Genomic DNA, 27,469 nt, shown 5'->3' with positions numbered 1-27,469 from the left:
CTATCTACACATATTGGATTCCTTAACATAACCCGGGTTATAAATAGTGGAACGTTTTTCTAATTTGAAGAATCTCTGTTATGGTTTGTGGTTTGAATGAATTCTGAATATTCAATACAGTGCCCACCTATCTACAACATCAGTTCATACCCTTGCGTGCATTAAGCACTAAGTGCAGGGTAGATGTGAGAGGACCGCGCCTGTGAAATCTAGAAGTAAGCGCAAAGTTTTGGCCTCTTTCCCTTACATACTTCCCTAAGGAAGTGTGGAACATTTAAAGTTTTATCGGCAGTTCTACTTCATTTTTTGATTGGCAGCTTGGTGGTATTCTATCTATCTACACTTTGGACTTTATCTAAATATTACTGTTTTATACGTCTTTTTAGAGACCATTATAGTTTTTAATATATTGTGCAATAGAATCTTTCTCCAACATAGGTGTGTCCGGTCCACGGCGTCATCCTTACTTGTGGGATATTCTCTTCCCCAACAGGAAATGGCAAAGAGCCCAGCAAAGCTGGTCACATGATCCCTCCTAGGCTCCGCCTACCCCCAGTCATTCTCTTTGCCCTTTAACAGGCAACATCTCCACGGAGATGGCTTAGAGTTTTTTAGTGTTTAACTGTAGTTTTTATTATTCAATCAAGAGTTTGTTATTTTAAAATAGTGCTGGTATGTACTATTTACTCAGAAACAGAAAAGAGATGAAGATTTCTGTTTGTATGAGGAAAATGATTTTAGCACCGTAACTAAAATCCATGGCTGTTCCACACAGGACTGTTGAGAGCAATTAACTTCAGTTGGGGGAACAGTGTGCAGTCTCTTACTGCTTGAGGTATGACACATTCTAACAAGACGATGTAATGCTGGAAGCTGTCATTTCCCCTATGGGATCCGGTAAGCCATGTTTATTAAGATAGTAAATAAGGGCTTCACAAGGGCTTATTAAGACTGTAGACTTTTTCTGGGCTAAATCGATTCATTATTAACACATATTTAGCCTTGAGGAATCATTTATTCTGGGTATTTTGATATGATTATATCGGCAGGCACTGTTTTAGACACCTTATTCTTTAGGGGCTTTCCCTAATCATAGTCAGAGCCTCATTTTCGCGCCGGTATGGCGCACTTGTTTTTGAGGACAGCATGGCATGCAGCTGCATGTGTGTGGAGCTCTGATACATAGAAAAGTCTTTCTGAAGGCATCATTTGGTATCGTATTCCCCTTTGGGCTTGGTTGGGTCTCAGCAAAGCAGATTCCAGGGACTGTAAAGGGGTTAAATATAAAAACGGTTCCGTTATTTTAAGGGTTAAAGCTTCCAAATTTGGTGTGCAATACTTTTAAGGCTTTAAGACACTGTGGTGAAATTTTGGTGAATTTTGAACAATTCCTTCATACTTTTTCGCAATTGCAGTAATAAAGTGTGTTTAGTTTAAAATTTAAAGTGACAGTAACGGTTTTATTTTAAAACGTTTTTTGTGCTTTGTTATCAAGTTTATGCCTGTTTAACATGTCTGAACTACCAGATAGATTGTGTTCTGACTGTGGGGAAACCAAGGTTCCTTCTCATTTAACTATATGTATTTTATGTCATAAAAAAATTTAGTAAAAATGATGCCCAAGATGATTCCTCAAGTGAGGGGAGTAAGCATGGTACTGCATCATCCCCTCCTTCGTCTACACCAGTCTTGCCCATACAGGAGGCCCCTAGTACATCTAGTGCGCCAATACTCCTTACTATGCAACATTTAACGGCTGTAATGGATAATTCTATCAAAAACATTTTAGCCAATATGCCCACTTATCAGCGAAAGCGCGACTGCTCTGTTTTAGAAAATTCTGTAGAGCACGAGAACGCTGATGATATGGTTTCTGAAGGGCCCCTACACCAGTCTGAGGGGGCCAGGGAGGTTTTGTCTGAGGGAGAAATTTCAGATTCAGGAAACATTTCTCAACAAGCTGAACCTGATGTGATTACTTTTAAATTTAAGTTGGAACATCTCCGCGCTCTGCTTAAGGAGGTGTTATCCAATTTGGATGATTGTGATTATCTGGTCATTCCAGAACCACTATGTAAAATGGAAAAGTTCTTAGAGGCCCCGGGGCCTCCCGAAGCTTTTCCTATATCCAAGCGGGTGGCGTACATTGTTAGTAAAGAATGGGACAGGCCCGGTATACCTTTAGTACCTCCCCCCATATTTATAAAATTGTTTTCCTATAGTCGACCCCAGAAAGGACTGATGGCAGACAGTCCCCAAGGTCGAGGGGGCGGTTTCTACTCTACACAAGCGCGCCACTATACCCATAGAAGATAGTTGTGCTTTCCAAGATCCTATGGATAAAAAATTAGAAGGTCTGCTAAAGATGTTTGTTCAGCAAGGTTCCCTTCTACAACCAATTGCATGCATTGTCCCTGTCACTGCAGCCGCGTGTTTCTAGTTTGATGAGCTAGGAAAGGCGATTATTAGTAATTCTTCTTCTTATGAGGAGATTATGGACAGAATTCGTGCTCTTAAATTGGCTAATTCTTTCACCCTAGACGCCACCTTGCAATTGGCTAGGTTAGCGGCGAAAAAATTCTGGGTTTGCTATTGTGGCGCAGAGCGCTTTGGTTAAAATCTTGGGCAGCGGATGCGTCTTCCAAGAACAAATTGCTTGACATTCCTTTCAAGGGGAAAACACTCTTTGGCCCTGACTTGAAAGAGATTATCTCTGATATCACTGGGGGCAAGGGCCACGCCCTTCCTCAGGATAGGTCTTTTCAAGACCAAAAATAAACCTAAGTTTCGTCCCTTTCGCAGAAACGGATCAGCCCCAAGGGCTACGTCCTCTAAGCAGGAAGGTAATACTTCTCAAGCCAATCCAGCCTGGAGACCTATGCAAGGCTGGAACAAAGGAAAGCAGGCCAGGAAACCTGCCACTGCTACCAAGACAGCATGAAATGCGGGCCCCCGATCCGGGACCGGATCTGGTGGGGGGCAGACTCTCTCTCTTCGCTCAGGCTTGGGCAAGAGATGTTCTGGATCCTTGGGCGCTAGAAATAGTCTCCCAAGGTTATTCTCTGGAGTTCAAGGGGCTTCCTCCAAGGGGGAGGTTCCACAGGTCTCAGTTGTCTTCAGACCACATAAGAAGACAGGCATTCTTACATTGGGTAGAAGACCTGCTAAAAATGGGAGTGATTCATCCTGTTCCATTAGGAGAACAAGGGATGGGGTTCTACTCCAATCTGTTCATAGTTCCCAAAAAAGAGGGAACGTTCAGACCAATCTTAGATCTCAAGATCTTGAACAAGTTCTCAAGGTTCCATCGTTCAAGATGGAAACCATTCGAACACTTCTTCCTTCCATCCAGGAAGGTCAATTCATGACCAAGGTGGATTTCAAGGATGCGTATCTACATATTCCTATCCACAAGGAACATCATCGGTTCCTAAGGTTTGCATTCCTGGACAAGCATTTCCAGTTCGTGGCGTTTTCTTTCGGATTAGCCACTGCTCCTAGGATTTTCTCATAGGTACTAGGGTCCCTTCTGGCGGTGCTAAGACCAAGGGGCATTGCTGTAGTACCTTACTTGGACGACATTCTGATTCGAGCGTCGTCCCTTCCTCAAGTAAAGGCTCACACGGACATTGTCCTGGCCTTTCTCAGATCTCACGGATGGAAAGTGAACGTGGAAAAGAGTTCTCTATCTCCGTCAACGAGGGTTCCCTTCTTGGGAACTATAATAGACTCCTTAGAAATGAGGATTTTTCTGACAGAAGCCAGAAAAACAAAACTTCTAGACTCTTGTCGGATACTTCATTCCGTTCCTCTTCCTTCCATAGCGCAGTGCATGGAAGTGATAGGTTTGATGGTAGCGGCAATGGACATAGTTCCTTTTGTGCGCATTCATCTAAGACCATTACAACTGTTCATGCTCAGTCAGTGGAATGGGGACTATTCAGACTTGTCTCCAAAGATACAAGTAAATCAGAGGACCAGAGACTCATTCCGTTGGTGGCTGTCCCTGGACAACCTGTCACAAGGGATGACCTTCCGCAGACCAGAGTGGGTCATTGTCACGACCGACGCCAGTCTGATGGGCTGGGGCGCGGTCTGGGGATCCCTGAAAGCTCAGGGTCTTTGGTCTCGGGTAGAATCTCTTCTACCGATAAATATTCTGGAACTGAGAGCGATATTCAATGCTCTCAAAGCTTGGCCTCAGCTAGCGAGGGCCAAGTTCATACATCAACCATCAGGGGGGAACAAGGAGTTCCCTAGCGATGGAAGAAGTGACCAAAATCATTCTATGGGCGGAGTCTCACTCCTGCCACCTGTCTGCTATCCACATCCCAGGAGTGGAAAATTGGGAAGCGGATTTTCTGAGTCGTCAGACATTGCATCCGGGGGAGTGGGAACTCCATCCGGAAATCTTTGCCCAAGTCACTCAACCGTGGGGCATTCCAGACATGGATCTGATGGCCTCTCGTCAGAACTTCAGAGTTCCTTACTACGGGTACAGATCCAGGGATCCCAAGGCGGCTCTAGTGGATGCACTAGTAGCACCTTGGACCTTCAAACTAGCTTATGTGTTCCCGCCGTTTCCTCTCATCCCCAGGCTGGTAGCCAGGATCAATCAGGAGAGGGCGTCGGTGATTTTGATAGCTCCTGCGTGGCCACGCAGGACTTGGTATGCAGATCTGGTGAATATGTCATCGGCTCCACCATGGAAGCTACCTTTGAGAGACCTTCTTGTTCTAGGTCCGTTCGACCCACTCCAGCTGACTGCTTGGAGATTGAACGCTTGATCTTATCAAAGCGAGGGTTCTCAGATTCTGTTATTAATACTCTTGTTCAGGCCTGAAAGCCTGTAACCAGAAAAATTACCACATAATTTGGTATATCTGTTGGTGTGAATCTGCAGGATTCCCTTGGGACAAGGTTAAGATTCCTAAGAGTCTATCCTTCCTTCGAGAAGGATTGGAAAAAGGATTATCTGCAAGTTCCTTGATGGGACAGATTTCTGCCTTGTCTGTGTTACTTCACAAAAAGCTGGCAGCTGTGCCAGATGTTCTAGCCTTTTGTTCAGGCTCTGGTTAGAATCAAGCCTGTTTACAAAATTTTGACTCCTCCTTGGAGTCTCAACCTAGTTCTTTCAGTTCTTCAGGGGGTTCCGTTTGAACCCTTACATTCCGTTGATATTAAGTTATTATCTTGGAAAGTTTTGTTTTTGGTTGCAATTTCTTCTGCTAGAAGAGTTTCAGAATTATCTGCTCTGCAGTGTTCTTCTCCTTATCTGGTGTTCCATGCAGATAAGGTGGTTTTGCGTACTAAACCTGGTTTTCTTCCAAAAGTTGTTTCTAACAAAAACATTAACCAGGAGATAGTTGTGCCTTCTTTGTGTCCTAATCCAGTTTCAAAGAAGGAACGTTTGTTGCACAACTTGGATGTAGTTCGTGCTCTCAAATTTTACTTAGCAGCTACTAAGGATTTCAGACAAACTTTGTCTTTGTTTGTTGTTTATTCTGGTAAACGGAGAGGTCAAAAAGCAACTTCTACCTCTCTCTCCTTCTGGATTAAAAGCATTATCCGATTGGCTTATGAGACTGCCGGACGGCAGCCTCCTGAAAGAATCACAGCTCACTCCACTAGGGCTGTGGCTTCCACATGGGCCTTCAAGAACGAGGCTTCTGTTGATCAGATATGTAAGGCAGCGACTTGGTCTTCACTGCACACTTTTTCTAAATTTTACAAATTTGATACTTTTGCTTCTTCTGAGGCTATTTTTGGGAGAAAGGTTTTGCAAGCCGTGGTGCCTTCCATTTAGGTGACCTGATTTGCTCCCTCCCTTCATCCGTGTCCTAAAGCTTTGGTATTGGTTCCCACAAGTAAGGATGACGCCGTGGACCGGACACACCTATGTTGGAGAAAACAGAATTTATGTTTACCTGATAAATTACTTTCTCCAACGGTGTGTCCGGTCCACGGCCCGCCCTGGTTTTTTTAATCAGGTCTGATAATTTATTTTCTTTAACTACAGTCACCACGGTAACATATGGTTTCTCCTATGCAAATATTCCTCCTTAACGTCGGTCGAATGACTGGGGTAGGCGGAGCCTAGGAGGGATCATGTGACCAGCTTTGCTGGGCTCTTTGCCATTTCCTGTTGGGGAAGAGAATATCCCACAAGTAAGGATGACGCCGTGGACCGGACACACCGTTGGAGAAAGTAATTTATCAGGTAAACATAAATTCTGTTTTTTTGTACTTAGCGGTCTCTACATAAAGTTTTTAGATCTGTGCATGTTATAGGATAACCATTTTAGAGTCGTATCAGTGTTAGTATTTTTAAATATTTTTTATATAGTGTTCATTGGATTATCTATTTGGGGAGACGTCCCTTCTATGTGTTATATGTATGTTTTAATAAATGTATATTTATTATATCTGTAAGTGTTGATACCTTTGGCTTTTTCAGCGCCTCCCTTATATTCTCTTATATTTTTTTAAGTCCCTTATTGTTGTTGTTCATACTTTTGAACATTTCGGTGAGGTCAAATTCTGAACCTCTCCATATAATCAGAATATCATCAATGTAACTTTTATAAAGCACAAGGTTTGCACCATAGCCATTCTCATGGGAAAAAAGCTCTTCCAAATTGCCCATGAAGAGATTAGCATAGCTTGGTGCAAACCTCGTGCCCATATCTGTTCCTTCAGTTTGTATGTAAAATTTATTGTTAAACACAAAATAATTGATTTCCAATATGAAAGCAATACTTTTTAGCAAAAACATTTTTTGTTCTAATTTAATTTCAGGGTCATCATCAAGATATTTCTTCACTGCCTGTAGACCCATATCATGGTTAATTATTGTATAAAGGGAAGTTACGTCACATGTAACTAGAAATAAATATTTTTCCCATTTGATAGTATCCAAAATATTCAAAACCTGAGTGGAATCTTTTAGGTTAAAGATGTTAAAAACTTAGACTCATACCTAAAAGATTACACTCAGAATATCTCAAGGATTTTCCAGTATCCAGCGTACAACTGCACTAAAGAGCGGATACCTTTCTCTCCTAAACTGAGAGCGGACAAGCGGATTAGCTATAGTGTTTAAATATGACACCATCTAATAGGATCAGAGCAGCCTGACAGATCCGATGCACATGACCTAACGGCAAGAGGCGCAAGATACATGGAGGTCAAACTGCTAGTAAATCTGGTTCTGCTCCCGTGTTTACTATACACTCCAATAGCCAGGTACTGTGTTATTAATTTCAGCCTATGAATATTCCTACGTAAACCCACCGACTTGTGGTCTGGACTATAACTACTGTCTGGAACTGTGTTACTATTCATCTGACAATAACGTGGACTTTGTTTCTATTTTTGACTCTCAGTGTTGGCAATAAATTATCACTTTGTTTTTAGATTTTTTTTTATTATCGGAGACGTTCGATTAGTTATTTTACCTTATTTGTTGCAACTTTTATTATCATTATAATGTTTATTGCCTAGTTATCCTTTGTTAGATTATAATATATTTATATAAACCGATTTTTGGGTCGTTTTATAATTACGCAGGTGTGGACAACTGGAAAGCAGACTTTCTCAGCAGGCAATCCTTCCATCCAGGGGAATGGTCTCTTCACCCCAAAGTGTTTGCGGAGATTTGTCTCAAGTGGGGGACGCCGGAGACTCAATTGCAAGCTACCCCGTTATGGGTCGAGGTCCAGAGATCCTTGGATAGAGCTGATAGATGCCTTGGCAGTGCCTTGGGGATTCAGCCTAGCTTATTTCCACCCTTACCACTTCTACCTTGTGTAGTGGCACGCATCAAACAGGAGCGAGCTTCTGCCATTCTGATTGCTCCATCGTGGCCGCGGAGGACGGGGTTTGCGGATCTGGTGGGGATGTCATCCTCTCCTCCGTGGAGGTTACCCTGTCGCAGGGATCTGCTGGAACAGGGCACTTTCCACATCAAAATCTAGACTCTCTGAGGCTGACTGAGTGGAGATTGAACGCCTAGTCTTGGCCAAGAAAGGCTTTTCTGAAAGTGTGATTGATACTCTAATTCAGGCAAGGAAGCCAGTCACTCGTCACATCTACCATAAGGTGTGGAGGACTTGCTTGTTCTGGTTTGAGAAGCATGGATATCCTTGGCATAAGGTGAAGGTATCCAGGATTCTTTCCTTTCTCCAAGACGGTTTAGAGAAGGGTCTTGCCGCAAGTTCCTTAAAAGGACAGATTTCGGCATTATCAATCTTGTCGCATAGGAGACTTGCTAAGCTGCCTACAATCCAATCTTTTGTTCAGGCTCTGTCTAGAATCAGATCTGTCTTTAGACAGTCTGCTCCCCCATGGAGCTTAAACTTGGTTTCTTAAGGTATTGCAGAGGGTTCCGTTTGAGCCTATGCATTCCATTGACATTAAGATTCTGTCCTGAAAGTTTCTCTTCTTGTTGGCCATTGCATCGGCACGCAGAGGATCTGAACTGGCTGCCTTGCAATGTGAGCCTCCTTATCTGGTTTTTCATGCGTATAAGGCGGTGCTTCGCAATTGTTTGAGGTTTCTTCCCAAGGTGGTGTCTAACCGTAACATCAATCAGGAAATAGTGGTTCCTTCTTTGTGACCTAACCCTTTTTCCAAGGAGAGGTTACTTCATAATCTGGATGTGGTTCGTGCCCTGAAGTTCTATCTTCAGGCTATAAAGGATTTCAGACAGTCTACATCTCTTTTTGTGGTGTATTAAGGGAAGCGCTAGGGGCAGAAAGCATCTTCTACTTCTTTGTCCTTTTGTTCGAGGAGCTTGATTCGCTTGGCCTATGAGACAGCGGGACATAAGCCTCCTCAGAGGATCCTGGCTCATTCCACTAGAGCTGTGGCTACGTCTTGGGCCTTCAAGAATGAGGCCTGTATGGAGCAAATTTGTAAGGTGGCTACCTGGTCCTCCTTACCCACTTTTACAAAGTTTTACAAAATTGTTTTTGGGAGAAAGGTTTTACAGGCTGTGGTGCACTCAGATTAGGGTCCACATTTTTTTCCTCCTGATTTTTTTCAGTGTCCTCTAAAGCTTGGGTATATGTTCCCAACAGTAATGAATGAAGCCGTAGACTCTCTTCCCCTTTAGATGGAAAACATAAATTATGCTTACCTGATAATTTCATTTCCACCGAGGGGAGGAGAGTCCACGGCTCTCGTCCGTATCTCTGATGTGCGGACCTAAATTTAATCATCTTCTGGCACCATTTATACCCTGATATTGCTCCTATTGTTCCATGTTTCCTCGACAGAATGGCTGGGGATGAGGGGAGTGGGGAGGTATTTAAGCCTTTGGCTGGGGTGTCTTTGCCTCCTCCTGGTTGCCAGGTTCTTAATTCCCAACAGTAATGAATTAAACCGTGGACTCTCCTCCCCTCCATGGAAATGAAATTATCAGGTAAGCATAATTTATGGGTTTTTTTTTCCTTCAAACTTTGGCATAGATTGGTGGTAAAATGGTTGCATGAAAAGAGTCAGAATACCCCAAGTTTAATACCTTAGGTTGTCTTCTTTTTAAAAATATATAAATGTAAATGGTTATTCAGGGATTCCTGACAGATATCAGTGTTACAATGTAACTATCGCTAATTTTTTTTTAAAAAAAATGGTTTGGAAATAGCAAAGTGCTACTCGTTCTTATTGCCCTATAACTTGCAAAAAAAAAGCAAAGAACGTGTAAACATTGGGTATATCTAAACTCAGGACAAAAAAGTTTGAAACTATTTAGCATGGGTGTTTATGGTAGTTGTAGAAATGTAACAGATTTTAGGGGTCAAAATTAGAGTGGTTTTTTTTCAAATTTTTTCATCATATTTTATAATGTTTTTACAGTAAATTGTAAGATATGATGAAAATAATTGTATCTTTAGAAAGTCAATTTATGGCGAGAAAAACGGTATATAATATGTGTGGGTACAGTAAATGAGTAAGAGGAAAATTACAGCTAAACACAAACACCGCAGAAATGTAAAAATAGCCCTGGTCCCAAACGGTCAACAAATGGAAAAGTGGTCTGGTCACTAAGGGGTTAAACAATTCATATTTTGGAGTAGACTGCCCGTCTTAAGGTCCTTTTTGAATGAGAATAAGATATACACACATTCTCTGTGTACTTGTTAGTACCTGCTCATTTGCTGTACAGGGCTGTTATCAGAAGGTATGGACTGCACCCCCCCCCCAAAAAAAAAGCCAATACAAGTAAAATGCACATATTTGGATGTAGTGTGTGTTTTGTAAGGTGGATTTGATTTAAAGTGAAAGTCAACCCTAGCCAGAGCGGGAGTAAGCTAGACTGAGTTTAATGGCCCGGTTGTGAATAGACAGTGTGCCACAATGCACTTCTGAAAAAAACAGACCCGCTCAGTAGAGCAAGGAGTGGCGTTCCCTTTGTTCTATAAAGCTAGCGCCAAGCTAATGTTATATATTTCTGCACTATGTGCAGATTTATATAACATTATTTGGTATGTTTACTGGCCCTTTAATAACCATTTAAATTGTTGTATTGAACTAAAACAATAACATTATAGGTTTCACTTCCATTCTAACTGCTTGCCCTTCCCTCTTCACACTTAGGTCCCAGTGCAGATCTGTTCCACTCCAAATAATCTTTTATTCATTGACCTTCTTAAAATTTAGTAAGGGGTTAAGTCTGTGTACATACAATTGCAGGTAACAATAGGATTAAAGGGACCGTACTGCCAAAATTAAACTTTCATGATTCAGATAGAACACGCAATTTTAAACCGCTTTCCAAAGTACTTCTGTTATCTAATTTGCTTCATTTTCTTGGTATCCTTTGTTTAAAAGCATACCTAAGCACGCACATATATGGTGGCTGCACATACAGTATATGCCTCTTGTCACTGGCTCACCCAATGTGTTCATATAGCTCCCAGTAGTGCATTGCTGCTCCTTCAACAAAGGATACCAAGAGAATTATGCAAATTTGATAGTAGAAGTAGATCTGAAAGTTGTTTTAATGTTTATGTCCTATGTGAATGATAAAAGGAAAATGTTGGGTTTGTTTTATTTTATAACATGTTGGCTATGAGGAAGAGGCTGTTATCTCTGCAGACACAAATTCACAGTTTTGAGAATTACAGCACCAATAATATAAAAATGACAAATAATTTTACAGAAACTTCTGTGAGGGCATGACATTGTCAATGGATTAATTGAATTAATTTACAAAAAAAATATTTACAGCCTCATGCTACATAATAAAAAAACAATCCTTATTTCAGGATGAATAACCTTTTGAGTATAAATAGAAGACTGTCTTGATAGACCCCCCCCCCCCCCTCAAAGCATTTTATTTAAAAAAAATCCTATTTAAATTTAAAAAAAATCTATTACAATTTAAAAAACCAAAAGCATTGATTTTTTAGCCACCCTGCTTTTTATCATGCTGTACAGTTCATGTTAGAGCAAAATGATTGCTGCAACTGTTTCATGTCACTTTAATAAAAGCTATGATTTCTCCCTCCATCATTAATTTGATATCACCATAATAGTGTGTAAAGATAGGCAGAGAATCAAGAAAGGGGTAAGGTTTTAAAAAAAAAAAAATACTGATTGAGGTAGAGTTGAGGTCCCAAACTGTGATAGATAATTAATTTTATTAATAAAACTATATCTTAGTGGTCTTAAAAAATCTAACCTTTAATGCCCCTTTAAAGAATAATGCAGTCTGTAAACAAGAGAGCAGTTAAAGCATTAATGTGTGTGTATAAACACAAGCAGGTGAATCAGTGTTTGGTGAAAATATTAATTAATTAAAATAAAAGTTAACACAACATTGCAGGGCAAGTTTGTCTTACAGCTCAACGGTTCCCAGTGTGTGTATAAATAAATACAGAAAGGCGCTCCTCATAGCTCCTTGTGAATCCGATGCAGCTGATCTCTTCACCGGTGTGTTCCTCCTCACATAGGTCCGTAGGGTAGAAGCAAACTGAAACAAAATAGAAGACAGCGCAAAACAGACCGGATTCAAGGTAGTAGTTTATTCAAGCAGGCAACACGCCATAAAAACAGATTCTACTTACAAGATGTAAGTTAACAGCAAGCATTTCACAAATTATGTTGTGAACAATTAGAGTCCCTCTCCGGAGTTCCAAAGATTCAATGTCAACAGGAAAGATTTCCTCTGCACATAGATAGATTCTCCTCCGGTGTGTCAGATGGGACCAGATAAGCTCTTGAATAAACTACTACCTTGAATCCCGTCTGTTTTGCGCTGTCTTCTATTTTGTTTCATTAATCTGTGTGTGTGTGTGTGTGTGTGTGTGTATATATAATATACTTTTACACATCTCTTTCTTTTAGATACAATGTTTTTATAGTATGAATCTATCTATTATCTATCGACAGTCTTCCTCTCTTGTCAAATAAACTGTTTTGTCTTTCTGTACTAACTACTGCTGACTATACCCAAATCTCATCACTTTTCGATACCAGTCCCCATTCTTGCTTGTATCTTTAGCTGGATTGTTCAAAATGTGAACATCTGCTGACTCCATAGACTACAGTGCCAGCCTGGAAATTACTCTCACTTTTAAACTACACCCTAGTGCCAGGATTCTGAGTCTGCTTATTTGGTTCTCTCCTTACATCTACTCACTCAGCAAATCTTGCTAACCTCACTTGTGACCAGAACTGTTCATAACTTGTTTAACATATCTACACTTTATTAGAATCATAGACAGTCCCTTTAGAGAAGGAATTTGTTTAAAAATGCTCTTGCGAAATAGATCATTTTATTTTTACTCTAGGATATGCCTTAACACTCCATTTGTTTTCTTATATACTTATGTATTATGTATATGTATTATGCTTTCACATATGTGCCCTGATGATCAGAATATAGTGAGACCCACAAAAAAATTGCCTTTTTGGTCTTGTGGGTCCAGTTATATATACAATGAAAGTGGGCTGAACCTCTTTGTTCTGATGAGTGGAGATTTGTCTCCCTTAGGAAACTGCGGCTTCAGCAAAAGTCCACCAACATTGTCATATTATCTGTGATCTTAGGGGTGGAGCTGTATTTAAAGTATATTTACACAACATAGACTGTGCGTTCACTAAAACAATAACATTTTGCTTTTGGTGTATTTTTTTTCTATCTTTTAGGAAGAAGATTTCATGTTCATGATATTAATATTGCATAAAAGACAGTAGCCACAACTTTCTAGTATTATTTCTTTCTCCAACATAGGTGTGTCCGGTCCACGGCGTCATCCTTACTTGTGGGATATTCTCTTCCCCAACAGGAAATGGCAAAGAGCCCAGCAAAGCTGGTCACATGATCCCTCCTAGGCTCCGCCTACCCCAGTCATTCTCTTTGCCGTTGTACAGGCAACATCTCCACGGAGATGGCTTAGAGTTTTTTAGTGTTTAACTGTAGTTTTTTTTATTCAATCAAGAGTTTGTTATTTTAAAATAGTGCTGGTATGTACTATTTACTCTGAAACAGAAAAGAGATGAAGATTTCTGTTTGTAAGAGGAAAATGATTTTAGCAACCGTTACTAAAATCCATGGCTGTTCCACACAGGACTGTTGAGAGGAATTAACTTCAGTTGGGGGAACAGTGAGCAGTCTTTTGCTGCTTGAGGTATGACACATTCTAACAAGACGATGTAATGCTGGAAGCTGTCATTTTCCCTATGGGATCCGGTAAGCCATTTTTATTCAGACAGTAAATAAGGGCTTCACAAGGGCTTATTAAGACTGTAGACATTTTCTGGGCTAAATCGATTCATATATACACATATTTAGCCTTGAGGAATCATTTAATCTGGGTATTTTTGTAAAATAATATCGGCAGGCACTGTTTTAGACACCTTATTCTCTAGGGGCTTTCCCTAATCATAGGCAGAGCCTCATTTTCGCGCCGGTATTGCGCACTTGTTTTTGAGAAGCATGACATGCAGTCGCATGTGTGAGGAGCTCTGATACATAGAAAAGACTTTCTGAAGGCGTCATTTGGTATCGTATTCCCCTTTGGGCTTGGTTGGGTCTCAGCAAAGCAGATACCAGGGACTGTAAAGGGGTTAAAGATAAAAACGGCTCCGGTTCCGTTATTTTAAGGGTTAAAGCTTCCAAATTTGGTGTGCAATACTTTTAAGGCTTTAAGACACTGTGGTGAAATTTTGGTGAATTTTGTACAATTCCTTCATACTTTTCCCAATTGCAGTAATAAAGTGTGTTCAGTTTAAAATTTAAAGTGACAGTAACGGTTTTATTTTAAAACGTTTTTTGTACTTTGTTATCAAGTTTATGCCTGTTTAACATGTCTGAACTACCAGATAGACTGTGTTTCTGAATGTGGGGAAGCCAAGGTTCCTTCTCATTTAAATAGATGTGATTTATGTGACACTGAAAATGATGCCCAAGATGATTCCTCAAGTGAGGGGAGTAAGCATGGTACTGCATCATTCCCTCCTTCGTTTACACCAGTCTTGCCCACTCAGGAGGCCCCTAGTACATCTAGCGCGCCAATACTCCTTACTATGCAACAATTAACGGCTGTAATGGATAATTCTATCAAAAACATTTTAGCCAAAATGACCACTTATCAGCGCAAGCGCGACTGCTCTGTTTTAGATACTGAAGAGCATGGGGACGCTGATGATAATGGTTCTGAAATGCCCCTACACCAGTCTGAGGGGGCCAGGGAGGTTTTGTCTGAGGGAGAAATTTCAGATTCAGGGAAAATTTCTCAACAAGCTGAACCCGATGTGATTACATTTAAATTTAAGTTGGAACATCTCCGCGCTCTGCTTAAGGAGGTATTATCCACTCTGGATGATTGTGAGAATTTGATCATCCCAGAGAAACTATGTAAAATGGACAAGTTCCTAGAGGTCCCGGGGCTCCCAGAAGCTTTTCCTATACCCAAGCGGGTGGCGGACATTGTAAATAAAGAATGGGAAAGGCCCGGTATACCTTTCGTCCCTCCCCCCATATTTAAAAAATTGTTTCCTATGGTCGACCCCAGAAAGGACTTATGGCAGACAGTCCCCAAGGTCGAGGGAGCGGTTTCTACTTTAAACAAACGCACCACTATACCCATAGAAGATAGTTGTGCTTTCAAAGATCCTATGGATAAAAAATTAGAAGGTTTGCTTAAAAAGATGTTTGTTCAGCAAGGTTACCTTCTACAACCAATTTCATGCATTGTCCCTGTCACTACAGCCGCGTGTTTCTGGTTCGATGAGCTAGTAAAGGCGATCGATAGTGATTCTCCTCCTTATGAGGAGATTATGGACAGAATCCGTGCTCTCAAATTGGCCAATTCTTTCACCCTAGACGCCACTTTGCAATTGGCTAGGTTAGCGGCGAAAAATTCTGGGTTTGCTATTGTGGCGCGCAGAGCGCTTTGGTTGAAATCTTGGTCAGCGGATGCGTCTTCCAAGAACAAACTACTTAACATTCCTTTCAAGGGGAAAACGCTGTTTGGCCCTGACTTGAAAGAGATTATCTCTGATATCACTGGGGGTAAGGGCCACGCCCTTCCTCAGGATAGGTCTTTCAAGGCCAAAAATAAACCTAATTTTCGTCCCTTTCGTAGAAACGGACCAGCCCCAAGTGCTACGTCCTCTAAGCAAGAGGGTAATACTTCTCAAGCCAAGCCAGCCTGGAGACCAATGCAAGGCTGGAACAATGGAAAGCAGGCCAAGAAACCTGCCACTGCTACCAAGACAGCATGAAATGTTGGCCCCCGATCCGGGACCGGATCTGGTGGGGGGCAGACTCTCTCTCTTTGCTCAGGCTTGGGCAAGAGATGTTCTGGATCCTTGGGCACTAGAAATAGTCTCCCAAGGTTATCTTCTGGAATTCAAGGGGCTTCCCCCAAGGGGGAGGTTCCACAGGTCTCAATTGTCTTCAGACCATATAAAGAGACAGGCATTCTTACATTGTGTAGAAGACCTGTTAAAAATGGGAGTGATTCATCCTGTTCCATTAGGAGAACAAGGGATGGGGTTCTACTCCAATCTGTTCATAGTTCCCAAAAAAGAGGGAACGTTCAGACCAATCTTAGATCTCAAGATCTTAAACAAGTTTCTCAAGGTTCCATCGTTCAAAATGGAAACCATTCGAACAATTCTTCCTTCCATCCAGGAAGGTCAATTCATGACCACGGTGGATTTAAAGGATGCGTATCTACATATTCCTATCCACAAGGAACATCATCGGTTCCTAAGGTTCGCATTCCTGGACAAGCATTACCAGTTCGTGGCGCTTCCTTTCGGATTAGCCACTGCTCCAAGGATTTTCACAAAGGTACTAGGGTCCCTTCTAGCGGTACTAAGACCAAGGGGCATTGCAGTAGTTCCTTACTTGGACGACATTCTGATTCAAGCGTCGTCCCTTCCTCAAGCAAAGGCTCACACGGACATAGTCCTGGCCTTTCTCAGATCTCACGGATGGAAAGTGAACGTGGAAAAGAGTTCTCTATCTCCGTCGACAAGGGTTCCCTTCTTGGGAACAATAATAGACTCCTTAGAAATGAGGATTTTTCTGACAGAGGCCAGAAAAACAAAACTTCTAAACTCTTGTCAAACACTTCATTCCGTTCCTCTTCCTTCCATAGCGCAGTGCATGGAAGTAATAGGTTTGATGGTAGCGGCAATGGACATAGTTCCTTTTGCGCGCATTCATCTAAGACCATTACAACTGTGCATGCTCAGTCAGTGGAATGGGGACTATACAGACTTGTCTCCGAAGATACAAGTAAATCAGAGGACCAGAGACTCACTCCGTTGGTGGCTGTCCCTGGACAACCTGTCACAAGGGATGACCTTCCGCAGACCAGAGTGGGTCATTGTCACGACCGACGCCAGTCTGATGGGCTGGGGCGCGGTCTGGGGACCCCTGAAAGCTCAGGGTCTTTGGTCTCGGGAAGAATCTCTTCTACCGATAAATATTCTGGAACTGAGAGCGATATTCAATGCTCTCAAGGCTTGGCCTCAGCTAGCAAAGGCCAAGTTCATACAGTTTCAATCAGACAACATGACGACTGTTGCGTACATCAACCATCAGGGGGGAACAAGGAGTTCCCTGGCGATGGAAGAAGTGACCAAAATCATTCAATGGGCGGAGACTCACTCCTGCCACCTATCTGCAATCCACATCCCAGGAGTGGAAAATTGGGAAGCGGATTTTCTGAGTCGTCAGACATTACATCCGGGGGAGTGGGAACTCCATCCGGAAATCTTTGCCCAAATTACTCAACTGTGGGGCATTCCAGACATGGATCTGATGGCCTCCCGTCAGAACTTCAAGGTTCCTTGCTACGGGTCCAGATCCAGGGATCCCAAGGCGACTCTAGTAGATGCACTAGTAGCACCTTGGACCTTCAAACTAGCTTATGTATTCCCGCCGTTTCCTCTCATCCCCAGGCTGGTAGCCAGGATCAATCAAGAGAGGGCGTCGGTGATCTTGATAGCTCCTGCGTGGCCACGCAGGACTTGGTATGCAGATCTGGTGAATATGTCATCGGCTCCACCATGGAAGCTACCTTTGAGACGAGACCTTCTTGTTCAAGGTCCGTTCGAACATCCGAATCTGGTCTCACTCCAGCTGACTGCTTGGAGATTGAACGCTTGATCTTATCAAAACGAGGGTTCTCAGATTCTGTTATTGATACTCTTGTTCAGGCCAGAAAGCCTGTAACTAGAAAAATTTACCACAAAATATGGAAAAAATATATCTGTTGGTGTGAATCTAAAGGATTCCCTTGGGACAAGGTAAAGATTCCTAAGATTCTATCCTTTCTTCAAGAAGGATTGGAGAAAGGATTATCTGCAAGTTCCTTGAAGGGACAGATTTCTGCCTTGTCTGTGTTACTTCACAAAAAGCTGGCAGCTGTGCCAGATGTTCAAGCCTTTGTTCAGGCTCTGGTTAGAATCAAGCCTGTTTACAAACCTTTGACTCCTCCTTGGAGTCTCAACTTAGTTCTTTCAGTTCTTCAGGGGGTTCCGTTTGAACCCTTACATTCCGTTGATATTAAGTTATTATCTTGGAAAGTTTTGTTTTTGGTTGCAATTTCTTCTGCTAGAAGAGTTTCAGAATTATCTGCTCTGCAGTGTTCTCCTCCTTATCTGGTGTTCCATGCAGATAAGGTGGTTTTACGTACTAAACCTGGTTTTCTTCCAAAAGTTGTTTCTAACAAAAACATTAACCAGGAGATAGTCGTACCTTCTTTGTGTCCGAAACCAGTTTCGAAGAAGGAACGTTTGTTGCACAATTTGGATGTTGTTCGCGCTCTAAAATTCTATTTAGATGCTACAAAGGATTTTAGACAAACATCTTCCTTGTTTGTTGTTTATTCTGGTAAAAGGAGAGGTCAAAAAGCAACTTCTACCTATCTCTCTTTTTGGATTAAAAGCATTATCAGATTGGCTTATGTGACTGCCGGACGGCAGCCTCCTGAAAGAATCACAGCTCATTCCACTAGGGCTGTGGCTTCCACATGGGCCTTCAAGAACGAGGCTTCTGTTGATCAGATATGTAGGGCAGCGACTTGGTCTTCACTGCACACTTTTACCAAATTTTACAAGTTTGATACTTTTGCTTCTTCTGAGGCTATTTTTGGGAGAAAGGTTTTGCAAGCCGTGGTGCCTTCCATTTAGGTGACCTGATTTGCTCCCTCCCTTCATCCGTGTCCTAAAGCTTTGGTATTGGTTCCCACAAGTAAGGATGACGCCGTGGACCGGACACACCTATGTTGGAGAAAACAGAATTTATGTTTACCTGATAAATTACTTTCTCCAACGGTGTGTCCGGTCCACGGCCCGCCCTGGTTTTTTAATCAGGTCTGATAATTTATTTTCTTTAACTACAGTCACCACGGTATCATATGGTTTCTCCTATGCAAATATTCCTCCTTAACGTCGGTCGAATGACTGGGGTAGGCGGAGCCTAGGAGGGATCATGTGACCAGCTTTGCTGGGCTCTTTGCCATTTCCTGTTGGGGAAGAGAATATCCCACAAGTAAGGATGACGCCGTGGACCGGACACACCGTTGGAGAAAGTAATTTATCAGGTAAACATAAATTCTGTTTTATTGCTGATATACGTTCTCAATGTTCTGTACGTGTTATACTTGTTTGTTACTGCGCGGTCACAGTATTATAAGTATAATATGTTCAGAACAGAGATGTATAGTAAAAAGCCTCTCGGCAAAACTGCCTTCAAATACAAATTTTAGTTCTTTTTAAAATTTCACTGGCAATCTTAATTGCACAGCGGATCCCATTTTAAAATATCACCATTGCTACAATGATATATTGAGGTGTAATTTATTTGCATATTACAAATTTGGAATAATAATCGATTGTCAGAGATGATGTACTCTCTGATGAAGCGCATGTGCCCATGCACGAAACGCGTAAGATAGGAGCTTACCATGTGTCTGATGAAGCCTGCTCCTAAATAAAACCTTATTTCATCTACTTCAAGACTCAGCTCTCCTTTTTCCTCATTCGATGATGTACTGTAGACATGGAAACGCAGCTCCATTTTCAAATATGCGATATTAGTTTTTTTTACTTGATACATTTGGCCAATATATATATATATATATATATATATATATATATATATATATATATATATATATATATATATATATACACATACACTCTCTCTTATTGTTTAATTGTAGTTAGAACTAGCTTTCTTAAATTTACAATTAAAAAACCCAAATAATATGGAATTCAAGGCTAGCATTCAAAAATAGCTGATTTGTTTTAGAGTATAAGACAGAATCCAAAAGCTCCTACATCTTTTATTCAAAATGTGCTATGGTTTCTGAATTCTATAAAAACAAACGAGCCTTTCATTCTAATGTGACTTATATGTCAGATATGATCATTATTTTATCACAACTCTTTTTTTTCAGAGCCCTCGTTGGTATCAGAATAAAGCAGTAATTAAGTTTTCTTTAGAACTGAGTAGTGAGATGTTACAGGAAAACCCTGCCATGCCACCCCTTTAAAGGCAAAATTGATCATGATTTAAGAAGTAAAGAATCTATTTGCATACAACATCACGTGGCAAAAGATGCAGCATCATGTGGCAAGGGAGAGCTCTCTTGTGCAATCCTGCTCTTGCACAACCAATTGTTGTTGGGGGGACTTTATCTTGCCACCTCTGAGGCTGCAGAGAGGATAAATAAGCAGTTTCTGCGTCTTAAATTTGTGCTTGATGAGTGAGCCTACAACTCAAAGCCTCAAAAATGTATACAACTTGATAAATCTTCCCCTAAATTTTACATTTGAGACAATCTAATTTTGAAGGGCTATGTTGTTATCTGTAGAACTGTTCTCAATGGATAGTTAAAAATGTCAAATGATCATGTGCCCATGTTTACCTTGTTTGTTTCATCTGTTTAAAATAATACATGATGGTACATTCCAGAAATGGGAGTTTATTGTGAATAATTTCTACAGAAAATATATTTTGAACCTGTTAATTCAGTGGACTACAAAATGACTGTTGATTTTTGCTTTTGGCTGTAAATGTATTTAAGATTTGAGCTAAATGTGTTTTTTTTTCTTTTCTAATTAGTCAACCAAGGATCAAAGGCTTGTTTATTCTGGCAAACTTCTCCTTGATCACCTGCGGTTGAAAGATGTTCTCAGGAAAGTAAGTCAGAAAAACATTATCCTACTCTTTAATAGCCTTGTATGTTTCATAGTTTACGTTTGACCTTTATAAAACCAAGGTGCCACAAATGTTTCAGTTTTGTTGATGTATGCAGGAATCTCTCTCCTCTCTTTCTCTTCTCTCTCTCTCTCTCTCTCTCTCGCTCTCTCTCTCCCTTTCTCGCCCTCTCTCTCTCTCTCTCTCCCTTTTGTCTCTCTCTTTTCTTAAGCGTGCTCTTTCTCTCCCCCTCTCTCTCCCCCACTCTCTTTCTCTCTCTCTCTCTCTCTCTCTCCCTTTTGTCTCTCTCTCTCTCCCTTTTGTCTCTCTCTCTCTCCCGTCCTTTCTCAATCTCTCTCTTGTCCTTTCTCAATCTCTCTCTCATCCTTTCCTAATCCCTCTCTCATCCTTTCTCAATCTCTCTCTCTCTCCTTCTCTCTCTCTCTCTCTCTCTCTCTCTCCCTCTCCCCCTCTCTCTCTCTCTCTCTCTCTCTCCCCCTCTCTCCCCTTCTCACCCTCTCCCCCTCTCTCCCTCTCTATTGTCTCTCTCTTTCTCTCCCACTCCCTCCCCCTCTCTCTCTGAACTCAATTCAGTTCAGATAAAATGTAAGGCATGGCAGATTATGAACCAGTGTTGCCAAAGAACATTGTTTTGGGTAAAAGAATTATGTGATAATTCAAGCGCTCCCTAAAGACTCTACTGTTCAGGGATGCATACAACCTACACTAACCTTTCTTTATACCAGTTCCTCTCCTCCATTGCTATCACCTTGAACCCCCTTAGCATGTAAGCCTAAGAGCCATGCTGTTTATAGATCACCTTCTTTAGAGCTGACTACAACAGTGCAACTCTTGGCAGGGCCCTCTAACCGTCTGATCCCTATAAATGTTTCCTTGTATTCCGCCTATGTTTATAGCGCTGCGGAATCTGTTGGCACTCTACAAATAACCGATAATAATAAAATAATAATAGTCAGTTGTCAACTGTGCTGTGTCCTCAGTTCAAAAATGATTTTTACTTTTTTCTTTCTCATCAGTAAAGCTAAAATTGGACTTCTTTTCTCTCGTCTCCTCTTCTCTTCTCTCTGATCTTCTCTTTTTCTCTTCACTGTAAAAATATTTATATTTACAGTAGGAGCTTCCAGTTTTTAAATGAAGAGTTGTATAAAATGTTTTGCATTAATGTTTTCAGTAGTTTTCAAACTGAAGCCCATTCTAGTCCATCAGAACATACTTTTTTAAATATATTTAATTCATCAGACTTGACCATAAAAAAGCCTGAGAATTCTGTTTCTTATAGTTTTCTCAATTGTTATGCAAGGCAAGTGTAACAATTTTGGTTAGATCTCATATGCAAATCAAGCATTTTATCTAATTTAAACAATTATGCTTCTAATGGATTGGAATGCCATAGAGAAGTATGACAAAAACGCTTAAGTTATAATACAAGGTGTTTACATGGTAAACTTGAATGGATTATGATTGGGACAGGAACTGGGAAAATGTGTTTACAAGACATAGAAGTGTTTGAAATAGAAAACTTTGAAAAAGTGTGAGAAGTGGAAAATGGTTTAGGGTCAGTATATGTTGCCGAAAGAAAACAAAAAATTACAAAACCATAAACTATTCTACGTACTGTCCAGCATTCGACCATGTTAGACATGATAGGATATTCTGCATGACCAGACAGATCAATGTTTCTTTAGCTGATATCTCTTTCACCCCAGCTTATTTATTTTAAAGCTTCTTAGCATCTTAGCTTCAAAGTCTTATTCAAATGACCCAGTTAGATTGTCTATTAATATCTATTAATCTCCTAGCTTTGATATTACTTTTCAAATGAACACATATGTAGCCAGCCCTAACCACCTTAAATAGTTGCAAAAATATTTTTTAATATCTTCTTAAAGCTATATAGTGTTCTTCCCAGGACCTTTTAAATGGGTGCATCACCCAGCTCATTGACTGATTTTATTGACCAGCCAGCTAAAATTTAAGTCTGTATTTAGGTAAAATTAGCTAATATTATCATTGTATATTGCACAAATTATCATTAAATGTTAAATAAAATGTTATAATATTACACTGCCCCCACTTGACTGAATTAAATATGGAATTCAACTTTACAAATAGACAGAATCAGGGTGGATTAGATTGAAATACAATTGATTTAAATCACTAGTCAGTAAGACTTGATTTTAATCACGGTTTTCTACAAAAGTTTTAATTTTTAGAATAACTACTTCTCAGATTATTTTTCCATTTATATAAAAAAAATAAATGATTTAGTTATATACCTTTAGGAATACATAGATAATTCATCTTCCAAAAATTTCATATTAATCCAATTCAGTTTGATAGGCTAATTATTCATATTTGATCAACTTTTCAACTGTACTTTATTGGATGGAGAAAAATAATCATTTTCTCAATAATGACAATTGAAATGTTTTTAAATTGATGGTAAATTCTAGCGTTTTTGGGCTTATATTTCTACTGCATATTGCCTGACTGAGGCACCATCTATGATCGTGAATGATACATACTACAACTACAAGCTCTGCAGAATTATATGATCTGGATTGGGAAGCCAACTTTAACCCTGAGGTACTGGAACGATGAGGTACGCAGTGGCGGCCTAACAAAAGGGTCAGACCTTCATCTAACCCCCCCTAGTGAATCTGGGGAATAACAGCTTGTAAAGCTGACTTCTTTACATCCCTAACTGATTACTTGAGAGTTTACACTATATTAGAGGAACATATTTTTAGAAACTCTCCAGCCTAATTAGTAAGAGCTTGGCACACGACCGCAGTCCAGTGCAGAAGGTGAAGGCGACCGGTTCGATCGTAAACCTCTAAACGCACAGTCAACTGCTGAGAAGGCTGTGTTTAGACCCCAATCCAACAGCTAAGAGAAATGTAAAGCCTGTTGCAGTCTCAGCTAACCTAAACGGAGAGATACCTTGGAAGTTTCAATCCTCAAACCATACAGCTGAGGCTGTAAACGGAAACAGACCCCAGGGCCCAGGCTATTACGAGTATTAACATGATGATGTCTCTTAAGGATCGCTGTACACCAGCCCCGGTATACTACAACGGCATGAAGACGAGACACCTGGATCTAAACACCTATACAATAGCGAAGTCTCGATTCACCACTGACCGCGTTTGTGGACAGCCAACATGGCAACACTCTCAATCAAATGGATCACCAGATCAGCAAGCGTCTCCTTTTGATTATACCTCACAACATACATAGGAGCTGACACAGTGGACCGCGACAGAGGACTTGCTTGATCTTACCAATACAGGCTGGGCTATCAAGAATACGCTCATGAGGTGTAGTGGCCATGCTTCCTTGCGATCTGCTTGCAAAAAAAACCTTGAATGGCCTGTACAACTCTTCCCGATGTCCCAGAGAGTTGGAATTGCCTGAAATTTTAAACGCGATCCTCCCTCCAGTCACAGAATATGTGCCATTTACCCAGGGAATGGAGTACTTCTTTGGGTATTAAACCCATGCACTACAACTATATGTTTCTCATATAAGGACAAGGTTCAGCCGGTTATAATTTGCCCTGCTTAAGCTTTAAGTGTTTATGTTAATTAGCAGGATAGTTTTTACTTTTAATTCACCTATACAATATGCCTCTATGACGTTTTTGTTCAGATTTTTGGCACTTCTTCAAAGTTTATTATAAATAAATTGGCATACGATGGCAGAAACTTTTAGGTTTGAATCAGAGTCAAATTTGAAGTAATTATATGTCAGGCAGTATTCCAGAAGGTCTAATATCACATTACATGAAGGTCCAACATAAGGTTATTTTAAAGGGACATGAAAGGCAAATATTTTTTCAAATGTTCTAAAGGGAAGTCAGCACCTCTCACCAAACTTTGGGGCACGGAAAAGGGATTAGCCAGATGCCATCATCATATTCCAAATTCAAAAAGATTTCCAGCCTTCAAATAATAAGTAAAAGAACCTTTATTCACTTATACAGGGTCCATAATGTAGCATCAACAACATTTCAAACCAGCAATTGGTTCTTAGTCATGTCAAAGTACCTATGTACAGGTGTGCCTTTTATACCTATCAAACAATTATCAGTTTAAGCAACACTGCCATCTTGTGGATTTTTTCCAATACACGTGTTAAACACAAAATGCAAAATTAAAGATATAATTATATCAATATCACTTACAAATCTTTTCTTATAAACTTTGTGTCTACCACATGTGTATTTTTGAATAGGGTTGCACCGATACTGATACCAAGTATTTGCATGAGTACTTGTACTCGTGCAAATGTACCGACACTTAAACCGATACCTCCACTTCCTACCCATATGCTATCTTGTGGCGTTTTTTCAAACTACATGTTCCCATTTCATTTTAAACTGGAGTGGAGACTCAACTAAAAATTGTTTACTACTGTTCTGCCAATACAAATTGCTGTTATTTGTATTATTGTAGGAGAGATCACTGTACCTCGTTCAGACAAACCCCTGAAGTACTGGGCAGTTAATAAACAGATTTCCAGCTCTGGCTAAAATGGGCCAAAAATATCTTTCTGCCCATGCAGTAGTGTGGAAAGTGAAAGACTGTTCAACTTAGAGTCAAACCTCCATACAAATGTCAGATTGATGTTATATAACAGCCCTACAACCCAATTGCATCACCCCTTTAAATTTAATATTTTATTGTAATATTTTTTATTTATAAACATGTTCAGTGAACTTTGTGACAAATAAAACTGTTTTATTATTTCATAATGTCTTTTGAATTACAGTCCTTTATAATTATAAAGAAGGAATCTTAAATAATTAGTCTGTATTGTGCTTGGTAAACTGTCAAATGACATTAATAAAAAAAAAGTATCAGTAATTGGTATCGGCGAGTATTTGAAAACAAGTATCGGTACTTGCACTCGGTCATAAAAAATGGTATCGGTGTAACCCTATTTTTGAATATACATATATTAAAATCATATTAAAAGCAAACAAACCTATACATAAAATTACATTTCAGAATCTTGCAACAATATATCACAGGCATATCTTAAAGAAACAGTGACCAGTCAAAATCTTTGTTGAGCCCTTTAGGTTGTAGGGCATCCAATTTCCTTATCCAAAACATTTCTCTTTTTTCAAAATTTATTCCCTATGTTGAGGAAATTGATTCCTCATGTTGAGGAAAATTTGTGTAGCCACACAGGTTGTTTTTGCAGCACGGGGCTGCCTGGTGGAGATTCATCGACGATATCTTTGGCATATGGTTGGGCGACGTTGGTAGCCTATTGGAGTTTGTTGACCATTTAAATTCATCAGTATCTGGCCTAAAATTTACATTAAATATGAGTGAAATGGGTGTTCATTTTTTAGACACATTTGTATATATTGACAAGGGATTCCCAAAAACAGATTTATATACTAAGCCAACAGCCAAAAATAAAGTGCTTTAATTTGATAGTTTTCATCCAGTGAATACATTAGAAGCTATACCAAAGAGTCAATTTATGAGAGTCAAATAATCATACTGATGAAGGGAAATGTAATTTAAGGCTGAATGAAATGGCAAAAAAATTCAAAGCAAGAGGTTACCATGAAAAGCTGATTAATGATCAACTTGAATTTGTAAATAAGAATGACAACCAGCAGATTGGTAAAAATAAAAGTGGTAAAAAAGAGAGAGAATGATATTTGTTACCTAATATAACAACTTAGGCTCAAAAATCTCTAACATTTTGAATAAATATTGGTACATCTTAATAGATTGTAACCCCCATATTGAAAACTTCCAAGAAAGACCAATGATAGCATATAAAAAAAGCAAAAGCTTGAAGGATGTTTTAGTGCATGCTGATATAGGCAGCAAGAAGACTGCTGAATAGGGTCCAATAGAACTGGGTGTTATCCCTGTTTACACTGTAGCCATTGTAGTTCTGTCATTAAGGGTGAACATTTCTTCCATCCTACAAATGGGACCAAATATAAGATAGGGGATTATTTGACTTGTAGGAGTATATATGCAATATATATTATTAAATGTCCTTGTGCTAGGATTTATGTTGGTGAAACGAGTAGGGAGGTCAGGGAAAGAATGACTGAACACAAATCTAATATTAGGACTAATAATAAAGATGCCCCCCTTTCCTATCACTTCCTCTCTATGGGCCATAATATAAGCCAATTACGGTTTCAAGTAATAAAACATGTGGCTAGGCCCAGGAGGGGAGGTGATAGGGAATCAATTTTGAAAAAAAGAGAAATGTTTTGGATAAGGAAATTGGATGCCCTACAACCTAAAGGGCTCAACAAAGATTTTGACTGGTCACTGTTTCTTTAAGATATACCTGTGATATATTGTTGCATGATTCTGAAATGTAATTTTATGTATAGGTTTGTTTGTTTTTAATATGATTTTAATGTATGTGTATTCAAAAATATACATGTGGTAGATCAAAGTTTATAAGAAAAGATTTTCAAATGGTATTGATATAGTTATTTCTTTAATTTTGCATTTTGTGTTTAACACGTGTGTATTGGAAAAAATCCACAAGATGGCAGTGTTGCTTAAACTGATAATTGTTTGATAGGTTTAAAAGGCACACCTGTACATAGGTACTTTGACATGACTAAGAACCAATTGCTGGCTTGAAATGTTGTTGCTACATTATGGACCCTGTATAAGTGAATAAAGGTTCTTTTACTTATTATTTGGAGGCTGGCAATCTTTTTGAATTTGAAATATTTTTTCAAAAGCATTCTAAAGTTCACCTGTAACAGTTTAG

The 27,469-nt window shown here is 39.9% G+C and overlaps 1 protein-coding gene across 1 annotated transcript in view; it reads left to right on the top strand.

Annotated features, from left to right (window-relative positions):
- HERPUD2 (HERPUD family member 2) overlaps window positions 1–27,469 on the top strand; it is a 179,347-nt gene that overhangs the window by 61,035 nt on the left and 90,843 nt on the right. Inside the window, exon 3 of the mRNA XM_053714410.1 lies at window positions 20,600–20,677. Coding sequence (XP_053570385.1) covers window positions 20,600–20,677 — 78 coding nt within the window. The remainder of the gene's footprint in view (window positions 1–20,599; window positions 20,678–27,469) is intronic.

Source organism: Bombina bombina, chromosome 5, assembly GCF_027579735.1.
Source record: "Bombina bombina isolate aBomBom1 chromosome 5, aBomBom1.pri, whole genome shotgun sequence".
Classification (NCBI taxonomy): Eukaryota; Metazoa; Chordata; class Amphibia; order Anura; family Bombinatoridae; genus Bombina; species Bombina bombina.
Note: the sequence above shows the minus strand (reverse complement) of the source record. Positions and strands in the feature narration are given on the sequence as shown.